Raw genomic sequence first — 22,050 nt, 5'->3', positions numbered from 1 at the left:
GGAAGGACAGACAGTCAAGGCCCATATATTTGGCCTGACCTCTAGGGATGAGATTGGAAAAGTACGTGATCCTTTCCAGAGCTCTTCCTTTGCTTGCACGGGCCTGTGCTCTGATTTGAGTATTCGCAGCTCTTTAGGGCTGCCTCCTTACTAGCAGCTAAATGAATTCAAGTGGAAATAAAGCTGACACGAAAGAGCTGTGCACCTTCCTCTGTTTAACAAGAAATCCTCTGCGCTACAGCTGCGTAGAGGGACCGAGCCGGCGAGACGAGTTATTGCAGAGACTGAATTCACTTCACTTAACTGGTCTCCCAGCAAGTGGGACGAACGCTGCTCTTGCAGGGGGACACATCCCTGTGCTGCGAAAGGCCACTCCAGGATGCAGCACAAGCAGCAAACCGTGTTCTCCAGCTCTTTGGAAATCTTCGTTGCGGGTTCTCTGGCTGCTAATCTCTCAGCCTTGACATTCAGGTCCGAGAGGAGAGGCAAACCCGTGCTGCCTCCGTTATGTGCTTGACCTTTGCAGCAGTTGCCGCTGCAAAAGGACAGTTGAAGCGGCGGCACGTCCTTTGGATGGAGGCTGTGATGCCCTGTGGCTTTTGGAGCGTTTGCATCAGCTGTTGCCGGAGCACTGTGTGCCGTTGGAACCGTTGCCAGAATTGCTCTGATCTGACACCAAAGCCATACAGAAATGGATTATCTCCTCTTAATCGGGAGCATGGAACAAGCTGCTGATTATCCGTCCCCAAAGGGCTGACCAGAAATCATTTCGGCTCCTAATGCGTAATGTGGCAGCGTCAGATCCTCCTGCGTGTGTTTGGTTTGCAGACACTGGGAGAAGACTGGAGCTTTGGAGTCCCATATCTTATATATCCTGTCTAAATATTTGCTTACAGTACAGCTATGTATGCTCCTGGGGGTCTCTCCTGTTGTAATTTAAACCACGAGCCTGATCCCAGTGTAGCAGTAAGGTATATATTTTCAGCAGTAAGGGAAATGCTTTTTTGATAAAACAAAAAATACTTTGAGAGTTGCTGGATTCCCTGTTGCTAGATGTTTTTAGAGGTGAAGATTTGCTGGTTTTTCTGGCACATGTGATCTCAGATAAGTTTATGGGCTTCATTGAGAAATTAGAATATCGCGGGTGAGATTCTCTGGTCATGTAAGCATCTCCCTCTGTGACAATGACAGCCATTGGAAAGCCACAAAGCTGTGTGACTGTGATGACATCTCATAACACAGAAGCAGCTATAGCAGGGCTTTAAACACCCACCCCACCCCTTTTTTTTTTTTTTTTTTTTTTTAATAAATCTCCTTTGCCTTGTCTCTTCTTCACCGGTCAGTGCCCTCCCCTTCCCTCTCCCAGGGATTAATAACGTTAATATGATTAATGGTAACATTAAGACTGCATAAATGCTCGGTCCCATTTATTAAACTCGAACTTTCACCTCTTTTGCCCTTTCAGGCTGAAGTTTTCCACGCCAGGGTCTGTGCTAGCCAAGCATTGCTTTGGGGAAATTGCTCAGCTGTTTTGAGGAATTGGAGCAGGGACAGGACATAGCCCATAACTCTTCTTCAGTGCTTCCGCTGTTCTGTTGCTTCCTAGATAAGATGTCCTTAGTTTTTTCTTATTAAAGACACCTCCTGAATCTCTCGGAAGATGTAACTTGTGCCAGGCCTTTTCTGGGGGGAGAAGTGATTTTGTTTGGTTTTTTTTTTTTGTTTTTTTTTTTTTTTTTTTTTTTTTTTTTTTTTTTTTTGGTAGGCTGGTTGCAGAGTGATTGGGGAGGGCAGAGCCCCAAGCCCCTGTGAGTGGAGGGGCTGCTGAGCCTCTGCCCTGTGGGGCTGAGTCCGGCGAGTGGCTGCTTGTTCTCCTGCCCCTGCATTTCACAAGCGCTTTTGCTGTTCTGCTTAAACCAAGTCTTGTCCCTTTCTTCTGTGAGCTCTGGATTTAGGGAAAGCAAGAAAGCTTCTGCGGCCCTTGTTGTACGGGAATGTGTACAGAAGATGAATGTGAGATGGTCTGTCCCCAGGCTGGGCTGGCTGTAGGTTTAGCCTTCCCAATGAATGCCCAAGTGACAGAAGGATTTGTACTAAACCGTACAGCCCAAGCCAGCATCTGGGAAGCTGTTAAATGCTGAGAGTCCCATGTCTGATCTGCTCCCCCTGACTTTTCCATTAACATTTAAGATAAAACAAATACAGAAATGTAAAACAAAACCCCTTGGGGACAACTGAGTGGAAAGAAACCAAATGCAAGCAGCGGGAGCTGTTCAGGGGTCCCCGAGACTGTGGTGCACCCACCCCTCTGCTGTGCGGGGTGCCGGGCAGAGGGGCTGGAGAGGGGCCCCTGGTCCTGGGCTCTGTGTTTATGTTGGGCGGAGTAGCCACAGGTATAAAACGCAGTCGTGCCGTACATCTTTGAAGCATCTCAGGGTGCCCTTGATCTTCCAGTGTGAGCCCTGTGTTCCTCCTGGGTGCGTGAATGAATTACAACAACTGGCTTGTGGCTGCGTCCAGGTGACTGATGGGGCGGGGTGGGGGCATTGGCCAAATACCTTCCAAACTCTGATGAAATTGGGGGGGGGGACAACCTGGAATCTCATTTCTGATGAAACTGGGGGGGGGGAACCCCTGGAATCTCATTTCTGAATTTAGTTTTTGTTCAGATAACCCTTGGCTTCCAGCCTCTGTCTCCAGGTAGGATTTAGCAGGGAGGTGTGCTGGGACAGTGAGACGCATGGCTGGCAAGTATTAATAACCGGGAATGAGACAGAAGGGACGAGGGAAATCTTGCGGTGGTCTCTGCCGCTCCAGGCAGTGCGGAGGCAAACGGTGAAAGACGAGCCCTGCAGGTGCCCAGCCTACCGCTCCTATAGTTAGAATTTGGCAGACCATCGGGGCGCTCCGCCTTACCGAAATAACTGCCCTTTGGGGACCTTCATCTCGCATTAACTCTTTTATTGGAAACTGCCTGCAAGAGCAGAGACCCAGGGCCTCATCCTGCTCGCGTGCCAGCCCCCCTCCGTGTCCTCGGCACCCAGGACTCTGGGGTTCGTCCTGGCTGCCGGCACATTTGTCCCTGCAGCAGGCAGCTGTGGGTGTTGGGGCACAGCAGGAGTGCTGAGAGCAGAGACCTGGTGGACCTTTGATGCTTTCTGTGCCACAGCTGCGTGGTGTTTGTGCTTCTGAACAAATCTGCGTGGCGGAGAGAGCTCTGCCATTACAACCCATCCTCTGGCAAGTGCGCCGATGATGACTGCATCGTTAACATACAAATAATAGAGCGATTTTGTCTATCTGCTGCTACTCATGTCGAGATGAAAGCACAGCCTCGTTCCTCCCTCTCCAGAAAGGGATGTCACCAAACCTCATACCAACCACGGGAGAAAACGGTGGGAAGATCTCTCAAATTTTGCGGAAGAAGCAGTTGCTGGGAGCCAGTCCTCCAGACTTGGTTTCGGACCTGTGCATAGCCAGTGTAGGGATGGAGTGATTTAGGAGAAGCAGGAGGGAGCAACCACCAACACACTTCCTTTAGAAAATCCCACTTGTGGGCTCTTGTTTGTGCTTTCCCACTCACTGCAACAATAATGAAACAAATTGTCTGCTCTCTGTGCTGTGGAAATTTGTTTATTCATTGTTTTCATTTAACTGGCTCCTCTCCATCTGGAGGCTTTTAAGGATTTTTAGTCTTGTTCGTTGAGAAGGGTGATGCTTGTCTGACAGTGGCGGGGGCCAGACCTCTGTTTTGGGAGGCTCAGAAAGATCCTGAGGTCAAGTTATCTCAGAGGGGGATCTCAAAGCGGGAGAGGCTGCTGCCCTGTAAGTTGGGGCAGGGGAAGAAAAAAAAAGAAAAAAGAGGGACTGGATTTTGTAACTGAGCGAAGACTTTAGCAATGGGCAAACCACTTGGCGTATAGGCTCAGAGGGATCAAACAGTCTTCTGGCATCTCGGGTCCAAGCAGTTCTGCTGTTAAGATCACAGTTAGACTGCTCTTACCCCTTTGCTTTTTTTTTCCCAAAAGCAAAGACTCGGGCAGCACGCGTTATACTTGGCTACAGGAAACGTGCCTGGTGCTCTCTGGTTACTAATTGCTGTCAACCAGTCAATGAGCTATTGTTTGTCTGTTTAAAATTAACTCTCTCTTCCTCCTTCCTGCACAAAGGAGCCACCTTGCCTCTGCGCGGGCTCGGATTGCTCGCGTAGTCCTGGGAGCTGCTCCCCTGGATGCCCGTTGAGTTGGTGGTGTTTTGGGGTCTGTGGTGGGCTTGGGGGTGTGATATTCCACTGGTGCGGAGCTGGAGCTGTTTCATGAGTGTCAAATGTACCGTCATGTCGTAGCGTCCAGCCCTTTGCATGCTGGATGAACAAGTATGAGAGGTGGCTCTAGCTGGAAGAGCTCTCCTTGCAAATATAATGAGATGAGGGGAACTGAGGTAACGGGAACGAGAAAGCCATCCCTACTGTTCAGCAGCATGGGTCCTCCTCAAGCTCTTCAACAGCAGTAGGAAGGGAGACTTGGAGAAATACGTATGTGTGAAATACCTTAGCGAATGTCCCAGAAAGCTCCTCTGAATTGGGGGTATGCGGGAGGCAAGCTGAAGGAACTCCCTTTCAGATCTTGCAGGTGATGTTTGCTGTTTGGGGTGGGAATTTGGTGCGTTGGTACCGAATGGATGTGGGTCAGCAGGCTAAAGCAGCTGAGAAATAGCAGATGTGTTTGAAAAGTCAGTTGAAATTCAGAGGAATGGGTGCAGTGAAAAGTAGACATGGAGGGGGAGTTGAGGGAAGAGCAAGCAGATGGAGGGAGAAGAAGCAGCAGGAAGGGAGCTGTGTTGGGGAAGACTGCCGTTGAGTTGTGGTCACGAGGAGGAGGGTGGAAGAGCTGGAAGTGAAGAACCTCCTGCTTGGGGAAGAGGCAGTGTGGGAGCAGCGGGAGAAACCTGCTCTAGCCGACCCAGAAAGTCTGGCATGAGCCGTGGTGGTCCCTGGAAGTAGGGACAAGGAGGCCGCGAAGTCTGGGCTTGTCCTGCGACGTGGGGTCCGGCAGAGCAGGACGGACCAAGAGGGGACCGAGGGCATTTCCGCTGTCGCTGCTTTCCTCGTTCACGGGACAACTGCTACATGCAGCAGGATGCTATGCGCTGCTGTCTGCTTCTTGAACACAGACAGCAACCTCCATGCTGGTTTTTTCCTCCTCCTTTGTTGCTCCTTACTCTTTTAATGAGCTCGGTCTCAGTGTGATGGTGGCGATCTCGCGCTGTGTATTATCTTCTGCCCTGCCCTTCTGGGCTTCTGCCAGCCTCAGGGTGCAGATGAAGAGTATGCTTTTGGGTCCTCCAGAAACAAGAAGTTCTAGAAATCCTGGTTTTTGGTGGTTGGTTGGTTGGTTTGGTTTGGTTTTTTCCCCTATGAGGCTGCAGCCCAGTTGTTGGTATTGTCTTGAAACCTTTGACCGATCAAGCAAAGGTTGGGGAGATGTTGTCCCTCCCAGCTCTCCAAGGTTCACATGTCGGGGCTGTTGCTGTGACACTGGCATGATTTAAGCCTGTACTTCTTCAAACTCCACGGAAGAGTTCTTCCCATGTCAGTAAGTGCTAACACATGTTTGAAAACAGGACAGAGAAACAGCTTGTGGATTTGCCCTGCCCTTCCTGAGTTCATATTCAATAAATGTGTTAACACTATGTATTCATCGGTTTCTCAACACTTCTGGAAAAAGGTTGTTAAGCTATGGTTTGTTTTTCCCTGGTGGAAATTACAAATGTGGTATATGCAATAAAGGAAGTGAAGGCATATTAAAAATAATGAGGCACATTTAGAAAAAAAAAAATAAAATATCTTTTTCCTTTGGAGTAGGTGGCACGGCTACGGATGGCTTCACCTTCGAGGTGAAAAGAGCTGTGAAACATTTGTCTCTTTTCCTCCAAACTGCTTTTATCTGTCTGGATTGAATTTCGCTTCACGTGGTGGGAGCAGCTGCAGGGTGGAGTTTGCATCCACAGATGCACCTCTGCGAAGGCGCTGGGACGGTGCCGGCGCCGGCCCCTCTGCGGCACAGCCTTCGGGGCCACGGCTCGGGCAAGAGTGTTCGTCTGGGAATCCATCTTGCTGTTGTGGACATTTTATGAGTAAACCATTTTATGAGAAGATATAATCAATCTCTTTGTGGCAGCGTTCTCCTGTACACACTAGAAAGCGTAATTGTCTATACAGACAAGCAAATTAAAGGTTTTGGTAAGACAGACGGACCTTAATTAATCATAATCTGGACAACATATTAAGAGTATACCCGAAAAGCTGGGTGGCAAATTATCTGAAACTAATTAATTGTGCCCATAAAATTTCAGCATGTTCTTCTGTGTGCTTAAGCCTGGTTTTATTTGTTTTTTAAGGTGTGTTGAGTAATTGCATGTCTACCTGGTATCTATTTGCATGGTTAATTTGGAAACCTCTAACAGAGTAAGGCCAGTTGAAAACACAGCTCTAAACTAAGCAAACCTAGTGCATGGGAAATGTGGCATGTCCGGCAGCACTTGGGAACAGAAAGGTGGTCGCCTGGTCTCCTTTTGGGAGGGATGCCAGCACACCCAAACACGGCCAACAGATGGGCATCTGTAGTGAGCACGTTGGCTCAACAGCCTTGCTGAGGTCTTGGGTAAGACTCTCAGCGTCTTTTGTACCGCAGTTAAGGTTTCCTCTGCTCTATAAAACGTGTGGGTTTTTTGGTGTTGAGCCCTGGGTCGCTTATGGTTTGACTCAGTGGTTGCTGGAAGAGGAGCAAGTGGGGTGTCGTGGAGCGCTGTGCTTCTCTGTGTGAAATTCTTCTCTGAAATAAATGTGTTTCGTGCCTGAGGATCAGGAAATCTGAGGCAAAACTTTGCACTCCTACGGTAGTGGGTTGTGGGTTTGGCTCCGAGGACTCCCTGCCTGGGGCATGGCTGGAGGGGCAGAGGACCACCGGTGCGTCGGTCCTGCCAAGGGGCAGCCGGTGCCGGTGGTGGCAGGAGGCAGCTCGGGCCAGGCAGTTTTGCTGCTTCTTCCTTTGTCACCAGCGTCCGTAGGGAAATGCCAAACCTGCCTGTGGGTGGAGGGGAACGTGCCCCTTTGATGTGTTCGCCTAATTTCCAGGAGCTGCCTTTGATTTAGGTAGGACTGTGCCCTACAGCAGCGGGCTCTCCTCATCTAAAAGCCCTCTTGTATGAAAACCCTATTCTTAATATATCTGAAAATGTTAGCATGAGGAATAGGAAAATGTTGCATCTCTTCTTACCTAAAAAAAAAAAAAGAGGGTATTTTCAGATGAGACCTATGAATCTAAGATCAAAACCAATATTTGGTACAAAAATCCAAGGAAGTGGGTGTGTTGTCTGGAGGTGGGATTTGCCCTGTGCCTCGCAGTGGGTGGAGTGATTGTGTTTCTTCAAGTAGCTCATGTATCCCACAATTTGGAAGAAAGATTGTTTCGAATTATTCTGGCAGTGCAAACTGATGTCATGTGGAAGTACCTTGGGGAGGTGCAGTGCTCTGCTGCGCTGGGTTACTGGCAGGGCTGCTTTGCCCTCAAGCTGCAAACAGGTTATACATCTTATTACCTGAAAAAAGGAAATTGCCAAGTAACTATGGTTATGTTTCCCACTGTGCTCTTTTATGGAAGGGTTTGTTGAAAAGCAAAGATTTTTTTTTATTATTTTTTTTTCTCCTTCCACCCCACCCCCCCCCACCCACCCCCCACCCCCCCCTTTCCAGGACTCTTATTGCAGAAATACCAGATATGTCACATCCACTCTTTTTTACCGTTTCATGACATCTCTAGGCTTTCCCCAAGTGTTGGGCATTGAAATTCTACCCTGAAATTCAAACGTGTTAAAAGAATAAACAGAGCCCAGAGTGGTAGATTGCCTGACTGCAGATTACTGCCTTTTCTATCTCTAAAAGTTAATTGCGTTGGAAATGCCATCTTCCTTGGAGCATCAAAGTCCGTAGCTTCCACAGGATTTATTTTGCAATACAGACAAATTTTAAACTTTCTCCTTGGTGTTAGGAAAGGTTTTGTGGCTCTGGTTCCACCGGGCAGGTGGGCTGCGCTCTGCGGATGGCAGTGCCCGTACCCTCGCCCCTGCGCTCGTCCTCCCGAGCATCACCCCGGGTGACAAGGTGACTTTGCATCAGCAGGGCTTGGCTGAGATGGGTTGAAGCAGTAAAACGTGGACTTGCTCCCGATTCAGGTTGGACCAGACCCGGCTGAGCCACGTTAGCCCAGCGCCTTGTCTGTGGTCCATCCTCTCCGCGTAGCCCAGACATCTCTCTGTGTTCTGCTCTTAGCCGGGAGAACCGGGGAGACCTTCAAGCCACGTGCTGCTCCTGCAGGTCAGTTTGTGAAGCCCTTGGTGTGTGTGCTTGTGCCTGTTTGTCGACAGAGGGGCCAGCCCGTGTTCTGGGAGTTTAAACAAGATAACTGGAGGGAAAAAGAGAGCCTGCCATCCCTCCAGATAGCAGCGTCTCGGAGAGCACCGGCAAAGTATGATTTGTCGTCTGTGAAAAATGTTTGCGTTTGACAGCTTTTCACAGGAAGCCTGTCAGAGTGATAATTTAATGAGTACAGATTGCTTGCAACACAGCTGTAAAACGTGCTTTTACAGTGCTGTAAAATAAGCAACTGAGGCCTTTGTGTGTTTGCTTTGTTTGAGAACAAGTCAACTTCTAATACAAATGAAAGGTGGTCATTTATTTTACCCAGCAAACAGTCAAGACGTAAGAGAGGAACCTGCCATTTTTCTTCTTGTGGTGGCAAGGTTAATGCTGGGTTACATTGGTGTTTGCTAATCAGCTTGTTTCTGTGAAGGGGAGAATTAATATCTAATTAGATGTAGGGAGTTACTAGTCAGATTAGCATTTAATTCATAAAAAGGACTTTTGACTTTCTTCTCTTTGTTGTAGACGTCTATGCCCATGCTTTGCACAGAGAAAAGCTTAATGTTCTTTCATGTGCCCAAGCTGATTTCTTGACGGGGAGGTGGAAACTGGGCGTGCAGGCTTAATAGTATGCCAACAGCTACAGTAAAACATACCTATACGTATCACTTAATCCCTGCTGCTGACCCCGTTGAGTGCTGCGCATTGCATGGAGGAAGACGTTGCGGTGCACGTCCCGCTGCTGGATCCATCCCTGCTTGCTGCCGTGGGATGGTCCTTTGCCCCCGCTGCCGCGCTTGGCATCCCTCCTCCCCACCTTCCCAACCTCACTCCCCACCCCAGGACCCTCGAGGTGCCGGCGAAACCCACTCACGGGCCAAGCCGTGACGCCGGTCAGCAGGGCATCCCCATCCGCTGCGGTTCGGGGATGCAGGCGCGCGGTGGCGGGGAAGTTTCGCAGGGCGGGAGGGTGGGCGCTGACCCTGTGCTGCAGTCGCGCAGCCTACTCTGTCCTCCTCCCCTTCTTATTTGGAAAAGTGGCGCTTGAGGTCGGATGTTTTCTGCCTGTGAAGATGCTGGCTGGTGCTCGAGCCAGAGACGATGGCTTTGCATGTGCGTGGGGCTTCCTTCAGCGGCGTTGCGTTGTGGTTTCAGAAGTGGCTGGTTTCGGTGGGAAGTTTTCATTTCCTTTATTTACCTTCCTTTTGGGCAAGGAAAAGCTGCTGGCTGGAAGACTGCAGGTGCACAGGTATTTGCTACTAATTAGGTTTGCAGGTTTGGGTTTTTTTCAGGATAATTAATGAACATACCTGGTCCTAGCCCACATGAAAAATTGCTAAGAGATGAAGTGCTCTGAAGCCTGGATACAGTTTACTCAACAACTTCCACTTTGGAGTATAACCAATAAAATGAGTTTGGGCAGGAGAATAAATTGGTTATGGTAATATGGATGTATTACTTGAGATAACTTTCTTGGCTTAAAACATTGCTTTGGGTTCCTTTAGGCTGGTGATTGGGACTATTCAGTAGATCTCCCATCAATATCATTTCAAAATCTAATTCTTTTTGAAGAGTTTGCTGGTGCATCTGTCAGCTCTTGTGCCTGGCACAAAAGTATTTAAATAAACAACTTATTTGGTGATACTAAAAGGTCTGAGCAAAGGAAGGAAGTGAGCCTTCAAAATGATTAAGTGAATTAGAAATTAATATACACCAAGCTAATCTCTATAGTATAAACTCAACAGCAAAAAATCTTCCTGGAGAGGAAATGCCAGTCATGGGAACGAAAGTGGAGGTTCCTGCTGATACTGGACAGAGGACGTGTTGGGTGTTTGAAATCAATCTTTTCTTCCTTGGATCATTTCTCTTGTGCTCCTAAGAGGCTGCATTATATACAGCCATGTCAGGCACTGAGCCCCATGACTTTGTTCATCAGGAACGCAAAGAATGTTTCAGTTTTTCCAGAAAATGTTTTCTGTGTTAGGCTTTGTTTGTACTGGAGCACTTTGAAGACGAAAATCTGAACTTCAGCATACTTTTAATATGCTTTAACAAGGTTTAAATTCACACTGGGCCAAAATATCGCCCCCCCCCCCCCCCGCCTCCTTCTAACAACTTCTGGCTCTAAACATTACTCCTTTGAGGATTAAAAAAACCACAGAGGCATGTTTTATTAAAAAATATTTATTGAATATGAGTCACAGAAAAGCAGAGGTCAGAATCCTCAATCGCTGGTGGCATGCATAAAATAATACGCTTCCTTGCCTGGGCCGTGCGTGGCGGTGGAGAGGCTGCGCCCATGCCCTGGGGTGCCGGCGTCCCCTGCGGCGTCGGAGCGAACGGGCGGCAGCCCAGCCTGAGCACTGCCGGCACGTGATGGTTTGTCCTGGCGGCGCCTACCCTTGCTCTCCTCAGCTCCTTCCCAAGGCCACGTAGCGTAGAACTTGGTTCCACAGTGGCCCAAATGCCTTTGGCTTAATGGACCCCTCCCCTATTTATTGATTTTAACTCGCCTACACCAAATCTCCAAGGCAGAGGCTTCGTGATAGGGTAGTCTTTGCTTAGACCCACGTGCCAAGGCTTTGGTGGCACCGTCTTGGTAGGGGATGTTCTTTAAACTGACTTGGCGGATGCATCTGACGTGCCAGCCATCATCAGGTCAGCTCGTTACAGGCTTTGGAGATGTATGTTGGCACCGCCAAGGCGCAGCGACGGCGCTTCGGCAGCGGCTGCTCTCTGGCACCAGGCTGTCTGGTGCTCTCGGAGGGTGAACCGAAGTGGGGGTTTGCTTTTAGAAAGTGATGAAACCCAAGGTCCCCCATCCATCCCTTGTCGTCTGAAAAATCTCTTGTCATTCTTGTGCCAAGTGTTTACCCTTGGATTTTGAGCAAATTCTGGCTTAGTTGTGTTTTCTTTTTTTGTACTGCCACAAACATCTGAAGCCCTGTCTGCAATCAGGACCAATTAGGTAATTAGAGACAGGCCTTGCCCTGAGAGCTGACAAACTTGCAAGACAGGAGAAGGAACTCGCGGGTAGATTTTGGGGTTTGTTTTTAAAATGTATTAAAATTTGTTCATTTTTGAGGCTGGTTTATGATCATTTCAGAAAATGAATTGACAAGAACCGAGAAGGAAGACCCATTTGTGCAAAATGTCTGTTTAACAAAAAACCCACCCTTTTTTCTTTTTGCTTTCCAATAGTCTTGTGCTTTGAAATGACTTCTTTTAAGATAGCTGAATGGTAATATAAGAAACTGGCTTGTTGGTTTGGTTTGGTTTTTTTTTCTTTCCCATTTTGCTGAGTTTTGTCATGGTATTCAGACTTGCATCAAAAGACAGTTCCCTCATGCAAGTCTTACAATCTAGAGAGAGATTGGGAGGGTTGGCTTATGAAGACTAATCAAAAATTTTGAGATACAGAAATTGTTTGAAAATTTTCAGGGGGTCTTTCAACCTTCCGTTTCCTTTGAGTGATGGTTTCATTGTGTTGAATTTTCCAGTTAAACAATGGCATTGGTTGTAGAAGTGTGCAAACACACAACCCACTGCCCATGTTTATCATATCTTCTCTTCCTCTTTTCTAGAGTTCTTCAAAGAACTTCTCGAAAATGCTGAGAAGTCACTGAACGACATGTTCGTGCGGACATATGGCCGTTTGTACATGCAGAACTCGGAGCTGTTCAAGGACCTCTTTGTGGAGCTGAAGCGGTACTATGTGGGCGGCAACGTCAACCTGGAGGAGATGCTCAATGAGTTCTGGGCGCGCTTGCTGGAGCGCATGTTCCGGCTGGTCAACCCCCAGTACCACTTCACGGACGAATACCTCGAGTGCGTCAGCAAGTACACTGAGCAGCTAAAACCCTTTGGGGATGTGCCACGGAAGCTCAAGCTACAAGTGACGCGGGCGTTCGTGGCCGCCCGCACCTTCGCTCAGGGCCTCGCCATCGCAAGGGACGTCGTGAGCAAAGTGTCCGCGGTGAGCTCCGTCTCGTGATTATTCCCATGTCCCATGGACTCGTGATGGGTAGCGTCTTTCCCTGTTGTCCTGACTCGGTACCTGAAGGCGTTGGTGGTAGTTGAGTGCAGGTGGGACCAAACTCCATCTATGTAGGCTGTGCCGTTGCGTGGTAGAGTCACGTTCTGGTGACACCACTATCCGGTGCTGCAGCCTAGAAGCAGGGATGTTCCCCAGGTTGATGCTGTCCTCCTGTCTAGGCAACAGCAATGAGCAGGAAATTAAATACCTTCTGCAGTGGAAATAACCATGTTTGCTTGTGTAATGGCCATATCTTCTTCTTAATATTGCCTTCAAATTACAGCAAGTCATGGATGCTGTGGCCATCTATTATGGAGCAGCTGATGATTTGCTTCTTGCTGCCAGGTGTGGGGAAAGGCTGTTAGCATGAGCAAACAGTACTTTTATGATAACAGTAAGCCGGAGCCATATGCACGGGGCAGGAGGCAGTTGTACTTGGTGCCAAACACGCAGCATGAGTTAGACCTCAGACTTTCATGGTAAAGTCACTTTTTTTTGCGCATCACACAGATATGATGTGTTGGTCACTTAGACGTTTACCTTCCTCTTCTTATAAACCACTTTGGAGAGTTTTAAGTGGGGTGACTTTTTTTTTTTGACATGAGATTTGTCTTTCATTTTAGTCTGAGTTTTATGGTAGAGGGAACAGGTATAGTCAATAATCCCTGTAAAGTGATTGTGTAAGATAACAAATATTAGTGATTTCCTTTTAACAAACTCAACTCATTTCCCGTGGGCTATAGAAGATTTAGTATAATCATTTAATCAGGTAGAGAGAGGTTTACTTTCTCTCTGCCTGGTTACAGAGTAATAAAATGCCAGGCTGAAAGGGCAGGCAGTAGTTTGATTCACCCTAAGTGTTAGGAAAGAAAAAACAAAAAGACCCCCAAAACCCCCAACAGTAAAACAGAAAAGAATAGCTGTTCAGGTAGTCTTAGAAGCAGAATGCAATTTTGGAGGCAGCACAGGCAGCATCGTTAAGTGAGATAATCATTCAAATTGCTTTGACTTACAGGGATAATATTAAAATACTGTCTCTCTGGAAAGAAAAAAAAAAATTCTGCTTCCACATTAATTTTTCTTGAAGAGAAATGAGAAAAACAGCCTGTGATAAGCCTGCATGTGTGCGATAGGGCAGAGAACATTAGCAAAGGAAGAGTTGCCACACTAATATATCCAGGCTCCAGGAGCAAGTTGTAAGTTAGCGGTGGCAGGTTTAGGTCCTTGGACACCTTGACTCCTCATTTAATAGTGATGACTCTCACATTAGACGTGTCTCTGTGCCGCTGGTTGAGGATGGGTGTCATGGAGCTCTGTGGGTGATGTGTGGGGTCCCTCTTAGGAGACCGCAAAATCCTTCAGCCTCAGGGACGCTGTCTGGTGGTGGGAAGGAGATGTGGGAGGGAGGGTCGGTGCTGGATGACGCCAAGCGTCATGTCTCCGTGCCAGGTCACTGGCCAAGCCTGCTGACCTCTTGGTTGGAGTTTCAGATTTGGTGGCTCTTGTTTCTGGCTGTGTGGCAGATACTGTGGTCAGGGGATGGGGTTTTCACTGCTAGAGAGTGCGGATGAAGTATTCAGGTGGGAGGTCCGTCTGTTAAGCCCCAGTACGGTTTTCGGGAATGTGCAATCACTTGATAGGCAGTAAACGTGCATGGGTGAGGGATCGTGTTTATGCTCCATCTGCTCAGAATTCATCAAAACGTCTCCAGACTTGACACGGGACCACGAGGGCTACGGTCCCCGCATCTGTTACGAATCAGAGTCGTGAACCCGAGGTGGCGTTGTGATTTCTCTTTCCCTTTTGAAGATCCTTGAGTGTAGAGTTGCCTTCAACCCTAGAATGAATTGCTCGATTATGGAAGGTTACCCAGAGACCAGCTCAGCTGCAAAAATAGCTCACGCGCCTTGTACAATCACAGTAACTGCACTTTCCACTTCGCTTTCACAAGTTGCACTGGAAATCCTGCAACAGATTGACTTTTCCAAGCAGTAGCAAAAGTCCCTGCTGCTGAATGCCTAAGCTTTATTGCAGTGGTAGAAGGAATAATAATCTTTTCTATAGTGTTTTAATCTCATTCAGTGGAAATATAACATCACATTTCTGCAAGACACAATGGGAAATTCTATACGTGAGTTTAAAAGCTAATGTTTTTATGCCTGCTGCTTTGCGGTTGTGTTTTGGGGCTTCCCACATTACATATAGATTAGTCCGGCTTTGCTGAGCTCTATGTAATGACTCTATTGACTTTGCTTCCATATTATTTTTACTTGGGAGTTGTAGTGGGATGACTGCTTATATCAGGGATTAACTTGAGGGATAAATCTTCTATTCTTCTTATGAAAAAATGTCCAAAGTAATGCAAATTAGTTTTACTGTTAATGTTTTTTTTTAACAAGCAAGTTAAAATATGCTTAATTGAAAATCCTCAGGAGGAGAAATACAAACTACTGCAAGACCCAGCTGTTTTTTACTTTCCCGGGGTGCTATCAGGAGAGCAAAGAGCTCCTTACAGTAGAATGGCCTTGATGGCATTTTAATGATCCTATATGTTTTTACATCTTCACTAGGGAGATGCATTTAGAAAAGTATTGTTCTTGCATGAGTTTGGGAGTAAAGGGGGAAAAGAAGAGAGAATATTGAAAAAGTGCAAGTATGCTTGTTTTCTGAGCCAGAATGCTAGAAAATAACTTTTAATTTGGCATTGGGTGGATCAGAAGCCACGTGCTGCTGCCCAAACACACAACAGAGAGAAAGCTGTATGGTTTTGAGAGACAGCACAGACTTTTTTCAAACTGTGTCTAAAACCCACAATTTTGATGCTCAAGTCTTCACCCCTCTAATTCCCTCCTTCGGACCCCAAAAGTACAAAATTCTCCAGATCCGTCCGGAACAGCAGATCTGAGAAGAAAACCCGGGATGCTGGTTTTTGCCTGCTAGAGATGTATCCTGCGTCTGAGGTGGGCTGCGCGGGGCTGGGGGCCTCCAGCGCTTCCCTCTGTCATCTGCTGACGCCTGGTGCTTTCTCTCTGACCTTCCTGCCCTCGCCTTCGGGAGACGGAAATCTGCCCATCCCCTAATCGCTTGCTTGCCACTTAGCCCTTGACAAGCGCTAAAATGAGCCGGGTTAAATTGCTGCCAGCAGTGACATTTCCTGCCCCAGCCGGGGTGGAAAAAACGGAGCAAATACAAGCCAGAGCCCAGAGTGACCAAAACGAGCAAGAACCTACAACTGGGCAGTTCTCAAGCCGCAGAGAAGTTCCTTTAATTAGTTACATGCAATTAAACCTGCAGCCTGGTTTGAGGGTCACGACACCTTTGAGGGCCAAGTGCTATGGGGCTTGTTGAGTGCAGGTCAGCGACAGGTATGGGGTGGAGGTCCCCGTTATGGGGGGAGAAGGTGAGGTCAAGGACTGAGCCCCCCGATGGCATTTTGTAGGGTCGGGAGGAGCCTGCTTGACCCAGGGGCTGGGAGGGGAGGTCTGGCTGGAGGTCAGCGCTGGAGCGGCGTGAAGGACAAAGCATGCAGCCGTGCGACATCGAGTCCCTGCGTTGGTGTCACTGTCTCTCCACAGAGCTGCAGATGGGGACGTGCGGATGGGACCTCCTGCAGCTGCAGTGGTGGTGAGAGTTTTCTGCAGGCCCCAAGGAGATTTATGCTGATGAACTGTTGTTCTGGGGTTCTTTTACCACTTCTTCCTCTTGCCCTTGTGTTCGATTGTTTGAGGAACTGCCGAGAGCTCTGGAGGCTCCCAGGTCACCTTCCCAACGAGCATTTGCGTGCTGAAAGCCACATGAGGTGCGGTTGCCACCAAAGCAGCTGGGCTGCTGGAAAGGGGCTTCCAGCCTGTCCGTGGGAACCCTGCCTGCTTTTTGTCCAGCACAGGCAGCAGCTTCAGTTGTATGCAAGAAATGGTGTTTAAGTTGGAAGCACAGATACGAGCTGTATGAAACAATGCACAGCTTTGTGTGTGTTCCTAATACACCTACCTCATCACCTGCCATCCTCAAGAGACATGAAAAGCTGAGTGAAATCTGCTGGACATGTTTGCGGTGGGTAGAGGAGGCTTAGCTTCCTTGGTATCAGCATTTCTTCCCTAATGAAGTGTGATGATAGCAGCCAAGGAGGGAATTTTCTTCAAACTCTTTATGGAAGAGAATTGCGGAGGAGGCAGGTGATTGCTTTCCCACAGCTGCTCCAAAGCTGGAGCAAGAACCTGGTGGCTTTTTAAGCCCCTTTGCTCTGAGGTGCTTTATCTCTAATGAGGCATCCTTTGAGCACAAGGTGATGTGCTGAACCTGCATAAACCAACCTACTGCTGTCCTGGGTGAGCTCCCGTACCTCCACCTGCATCTCTTGAACCGTGGCTCCTGCCATTTCCAGCATGGATGCTGAATGTGGACCAGACGTTAGCTTAGGAGAATTGGTGATTAAAATAATAAAACACTGAATGAATAAGAATTAAGGCCTGTATCATCAAAAATACTAGGGCATCGAGCTCCTATTTCAGTAAATGTTGTGTCCCTCGTAATTACCATTTGAGGATCTAAAAGTTTAGTCAGAGAACAAAGGTCCAATCTCCCTTTGTGCGGTCTTTGCCCTTGGTTTGACTTAAGGGGAAGGGGACCTGAATCCTTCTTCAGAAAGAAGTTCATGTTCCTATATCCAGCGAAGCTGTGCAGCCTTCGGGCAAGAGCAAACCCTCCCAGGGAAGTGGCAGAAATGAAATGTGTCCCTTGCACGCATTGAGAGGAGATGGGGGGCAGGTGCTGCTGCTTCAAGGGCAACCCACAACCAGCCAGAAGAGCCAAGGAGCCCTTTTAGTGTTGCAGAGGGACCTCTCAAGAAGCGGTGCTGTCCGGACAGCAAGTTGCAAGCCTTGGGGCTAGACCGAGGGGCCGCCGTGCACGAGGACGTTGCCCTCCACGCGCCAAGGGCAAACATCAATGCAGAAAACAATACCAAGCACTTCTCCACATCAAAGATGACCCTGAGAAGACCTGCCAAGAATGTGGCTGCATCTGCCTCAGCTCCAGCCATCTGAGGGTCTGCACTAGGCATAGCCTTCAAAGCATGCTCGAGCAGCAATCGTCGCGGATTTAACGGGCTGAGAGCGCGCGTGGATGTGGCTGTGGGTTTGGAGCCGATGGCACCGTGCAGGAGCGTTTCAGTCCACTGGGTGTTTTTTTTTTTCTTTCTTTCTTTGCCTCCTCCTACGCTGTGGTTCTGCTGCTAATTTTGAAAACAATGTGAGGGGTAACTAAAGGAAGTTTTTGGGTGTAGCTGCCAAGATAAATGTTCTCACTGTTTTGCTCGTTAAAGCAAACAGAACGTTCCTAATTATCTGCTGTGTCTCTGGGTCAGGGAGAGGCAGGTGCTTTGGAGAGCAAGCTTTGTTTGAAAGGTGCACTGGTCCTGAGGACACGAGGGCAGGAGATGCTGACCCTGGCGTTGCTCTGGAAGCATTTGGTGGAAGAGGTGTCCGCTTGGCAGCCTGAGGTCCCGTCTGCCCCGTGTGGGCTGGGGGTGCCGGTGGGGAAGACAAGCACACGATAAAGCACGAGGTAAAGCTGCAGCAGACGTCACCAGGGGCAGCGAATACTGGCGAGGCACAAAGCCGTGCCGTTCCTAAATATCGCTCCTAAATGTGCTCCCTTGTGCAAGACCTCAGAGGCCCATATCTGTGGTTGAACCAAATACTTTCTAAATTATTCATGTGCTAACACCAGGCCAGCAAAATTGGCTAAATGCGTAGTTAATTCCAAAACAGTTTCTTCGGAATATTTGGGGTGGGGAAGCAAACCAAGAGCCACCCAAGTGATCTTCTGCTTCACGGTGAGCTGAATGTCTGGACTGGCATGTGCCAGGATGATGGTCTTGCACAACACTGAGGGAAGGAAAAAATGATGCAAGTAAGGTTGTGTTGGTCCCAAAAATGTATGACAGTTGTCTAAATTGGCTGCTCACCTGGAGCATCCCACAGTCCTTCAGTCAGCTTTGGAGTTAGTTTTTGAAGTCATGAAATCATCTTTCCATGTCACTGGGAAATTACTCCTTCAGTCCTCCTTATCCAGTACTGCCCTGATTCAGGTTTGGTTTTTTGGTTGGGTTTTTTCTTCCCCCCCGCAAAGAAAACACAGTATAAATCAAAAGTAATTTCACTGCATTTATTTTCAGATTGTTGGATTTTTATGTTTTCTCTTGGCTGTGCTGCTGGCATGGCAACGCTGTTTTGTGCAAGCTTGGAAAATAAGAAACCCTGAGTTATCAGTGTTATTATAAATAGTTATTAAAGCTGACAGGGTTTTAAGTGTTATTATTAACATTCTTAATGTTAACTTAAGGGTAGAGTGAGGGAATAAAATGTGGCTCTGACTGTCTGGCAGCTGGTGGGAGCTCCCCGCAGGACCATCCATGGTTGGAGCTCTGTCGTCCTTCCTCAGCTATTCCTTGCCTTGGAAGGGAAGGTGGAAAAGAAACCAGTTGCTTCTCTGAACTTTATCTGCTTGCACAGATTGGTTTATCCTGAGTTTTAGTGGCTTTGTGGTAGGCTGTTAACAAGGCATTTCACTTGATAGGTGTAGACTTTAATGGTGAAGTTCCTACTAGACGCATGCATCCAGATGCAATTGCCAAGGAGTTGGAAAAGGCTAAGGACATAAGGCAGACCGTTTCCCTTATGTGAGACTCTGAAATGGGATGCATGTGACAAGGTACCAACAAACCCCAGATTTTATTACACTAAGAGCATGTAATTTTACAAGAACATGATTGTACCTTCACTGGTCAATGTAAGTTGGGGGGGTATCGCAAATATGATACGAAACGTTTGAATTAAGCCCGGAATTGTTTGTTTTTCACTTAATTTTTGTGGCTTGTGTGCAAATCTGTATTTTTAAGGAGCAAGTTCGATACGAATGTGAAGTTTGGTGCCAAAACACATCTGTTAGCAGCGTTTAATCTTCACGTTTGACAAAGCGTATAGATATGGACAAATTGTAATTTACATGATGAAACCACAGGGTGATGGATTGCTGCAGTGGCATGGAATGCCACAGAAAGGAAATAAATTTCACAAGATAAAAGGGAGGGGTTGGAGTGCATTTACTCCTATTAGAAGCTTTTACAGCATATGTGCGCTACAGCTTACTACTACCTGGGCTCACATCTACCAGAGTAAATCCTCTTCAGCAAATAAAGCTTTCTTTGGGACTATGCTTTATTAGAAAGGAGATTATTTGGTTTTGAGGGTCATTCTAGAGTAGAGTTTGAATGAACTTGAGTTGCTTTCCAAGATAAACACAATCCCAGAACAAAGCATATCTGGGTTTACTGTTACATACAATGGTGTTTTAAGAGCTTGCACCTGGCATGGCAGAGCGAACATTAAAAGCTTGTGAAGAATTGCCAGTGCAACATATGGCACATCCCACTGACAGATCCAGAGCTGGTCCGGACTGGGTACGGGCCCCTTGCCAGGGGTTAAGGCTCTCGTTGCAGCGATACGCAGCAGTTAAGCATTTATCACTGTTGTAACGAGGTGTAATTGCTTATAATCTCCCATGAAACTCCCTTAGAGGCGATCTCTGCTTGTGCCTTCCTGTTGCTTTCTGACACCGTAAAATGGCAGATTGGGACGGATGAATTTCCCCTTTGTCTTCCTCTTCACCTGCAACTGTATTGCAAGCTAACAGCTTCCCTGTGGGTTACGTCCATCAGTAGTTAGGGCTTAGGGTTTGTCTTTTCATCGCCCCTTTTGCCATCACCCTCTGCTCAGCTCTGTGTAGGGCTCAGAAAGCTGCAAACCTATGTGGAGAAGGAAGCAAAACGCTGTTTGCTTTTTAAAATCATCCTGCGTCTTTGTTCAAAGGACCTAATCTAAGTGACCATCCCATGTCGTCTGCTGTGGAACGCGGGAAAGCGGCTTCAGTTTCCCCTGCATCTGCTGGGATTCATAAAGATCAACCCCTATGAAATATCAAAGCGGGGGGATGCTGCGGGATTGCAGCCGCTCGGTGCTCCTGGGGCGAGCCGGGAACCTAAGATGGGAAGGTGCCTCGTGGGTCACTGCTGTGCGGGTGATTTTTTTTGCAACACAGTCATGGAAACCCTTTCATAAACCTGCAGTTTTCCATGATAGGGCTGGGGAAGTCTCCTCCTCCTCATCCCGCTTCAGCTCTAGCACCTGGCTGGTGCTATCAACGTTTTCCTAGTTTTCTTCCCAAGGAGGGTGCAGAGCACTTCATTGAGGGCCAGCAGTGCTAGGACAGCCAGGATCTGCTGATAAGCCTCAGGACTAGGCGTGGAGTTCCTGGCACCTACCACCAAGTGGCAAAGGAAGGGATTTTTATCAGAGAAACAACTAAACTACTAAACAGGGGCGTCCTTCGGAGCTCCGTCTCTGGGTGCGAGATGTTATTTAGTTCCTTCTTCCCGCCCCGCAACTTTTTTGTTACACAAGGACTACACCATCTGGATGGCAGATGATACCTTTACATTTGTCTGTTTTCCGTTTTCCAACTATAAATCATCTGATTTAGCTGGTTTCTGTTGCTTGAGCTCTTCCCAGTGTTTGAACTAGCTCTGCTTTAAAGCCATGCTGCCCCAATAGGGAGCTTTCTGCTGGGGTGCTGCTCCTGCTGTGCCTTCCAAATATATATATATATATATATATATATGTATATATGCTCTGAAGCGTCTGAATCAGATTCCCTCACCACCGCAAACAGCTGTCTACATTGAGTCTCCTTTTGCTCAGCCAAACAGGCTCTTCACGGACAAAAGAGGGGCAAAGACGACAAAAGAGGGCTGAAGTGATGTCTGAATGAACACTGCTGGCCAGCCAAAATCCAGCACTGAGCTCCATCAACTGTAGAAAATTGTCCTGTCTTTCTAACAGGTTTCCTTGCCTACTGAACGGAAATCGTGGTCTTTCTGGAGTTGTAGAAACACAACGGATTTTATCTGTCATATCTTTTTGTAAGAAAAGAGGGTGTAAAAATCTGCTGATGTTATTAGCAAAGCCAACCTCATTATGTAGTGGGATTTTTTATTTCTGGTGTGTTTTTAATGAAATCTGTTGCCTCCTCGTTTCATGTGCTGCCAACTAGTTTTTGCACCAGAAGGTGATGTTCAGTTTCTCCACAGCCCTCGCGCTGAGATGGGCTTCGCAACAGTGAGGTCCTCAGCGTACGTGTGGTACCGGGTCTTCCTTGTGTAGGTTCATCTCCATTCAGTCCTGTCATCTTCTCTGCCATGAAGTCGGTTTCCAGACCTCCTGCAGATGAGACGTGGGGGCCATCCACAGCTCCAGTCCTTTGTACTGAATGACTTCTCTCCTCCTCGGGGCTGTGCGTGTGTCTCCTCCTTCAGCACGGTCTTGGATCATAACTTATTTAGAGCGCTCTCCATAAACGCCTTACAAGAAGTCTCAAGCGTATTGCTTAAAACACCAGAGACCGCTTCTATTTTGTCAGTGTATCTCTGATCGCATCTTAAATTTTCCATTTTCATGTGTGGCTAATTAACACTTAAACTTGCTCTTGAGGGAGCTTCTCTGTTCAGTGCTTTAGACGGACCCACTGCGTGGTCGGC

The 22,050-nt window shown here is 47.7% G+C and overlaps 1 protein-coding gene across 1 annotated transcript in view; it reads left to right on the top strand.

Moving 5' to 3' along the window:
- Nucleotides 1-22,050, top strand: part of GPC4 (glypican 4) — a 70,558-nt gene that overhangs the window by 34,098 nt on the left and 14,410 nt on the right. The window contains exon 3 of the mRNA XM_049827916.1: nt 12,004-12,395. Within this exon, the coding sequence (XP_049683873.1) occupies nt 12,004-12,395 (392 nt within the window). The remainder of the gene's footprint in view (nt 1-12,003; nt 12,396-22,050) is intronic.

Source organism: Accipiter gentilis, chromosome 24 (assembly GCF_929443795.1).
Source record: "Accipiter gentilis chromosome 24, bAccGen1.1, whole genome shotgun sequence".
In the NCBI taxonomy this organism is placed as follows: Eukaryota; Metazoa; Chordata; class Aves; order Accipitriformes; family Accipitridae; genus Astur; species Astur gentilis.
The sequence above is the reverse complement of the archived record's forward strand: the minus strand, read 5'-3'. Positions and strand labels throughout refer to the sequence as shown.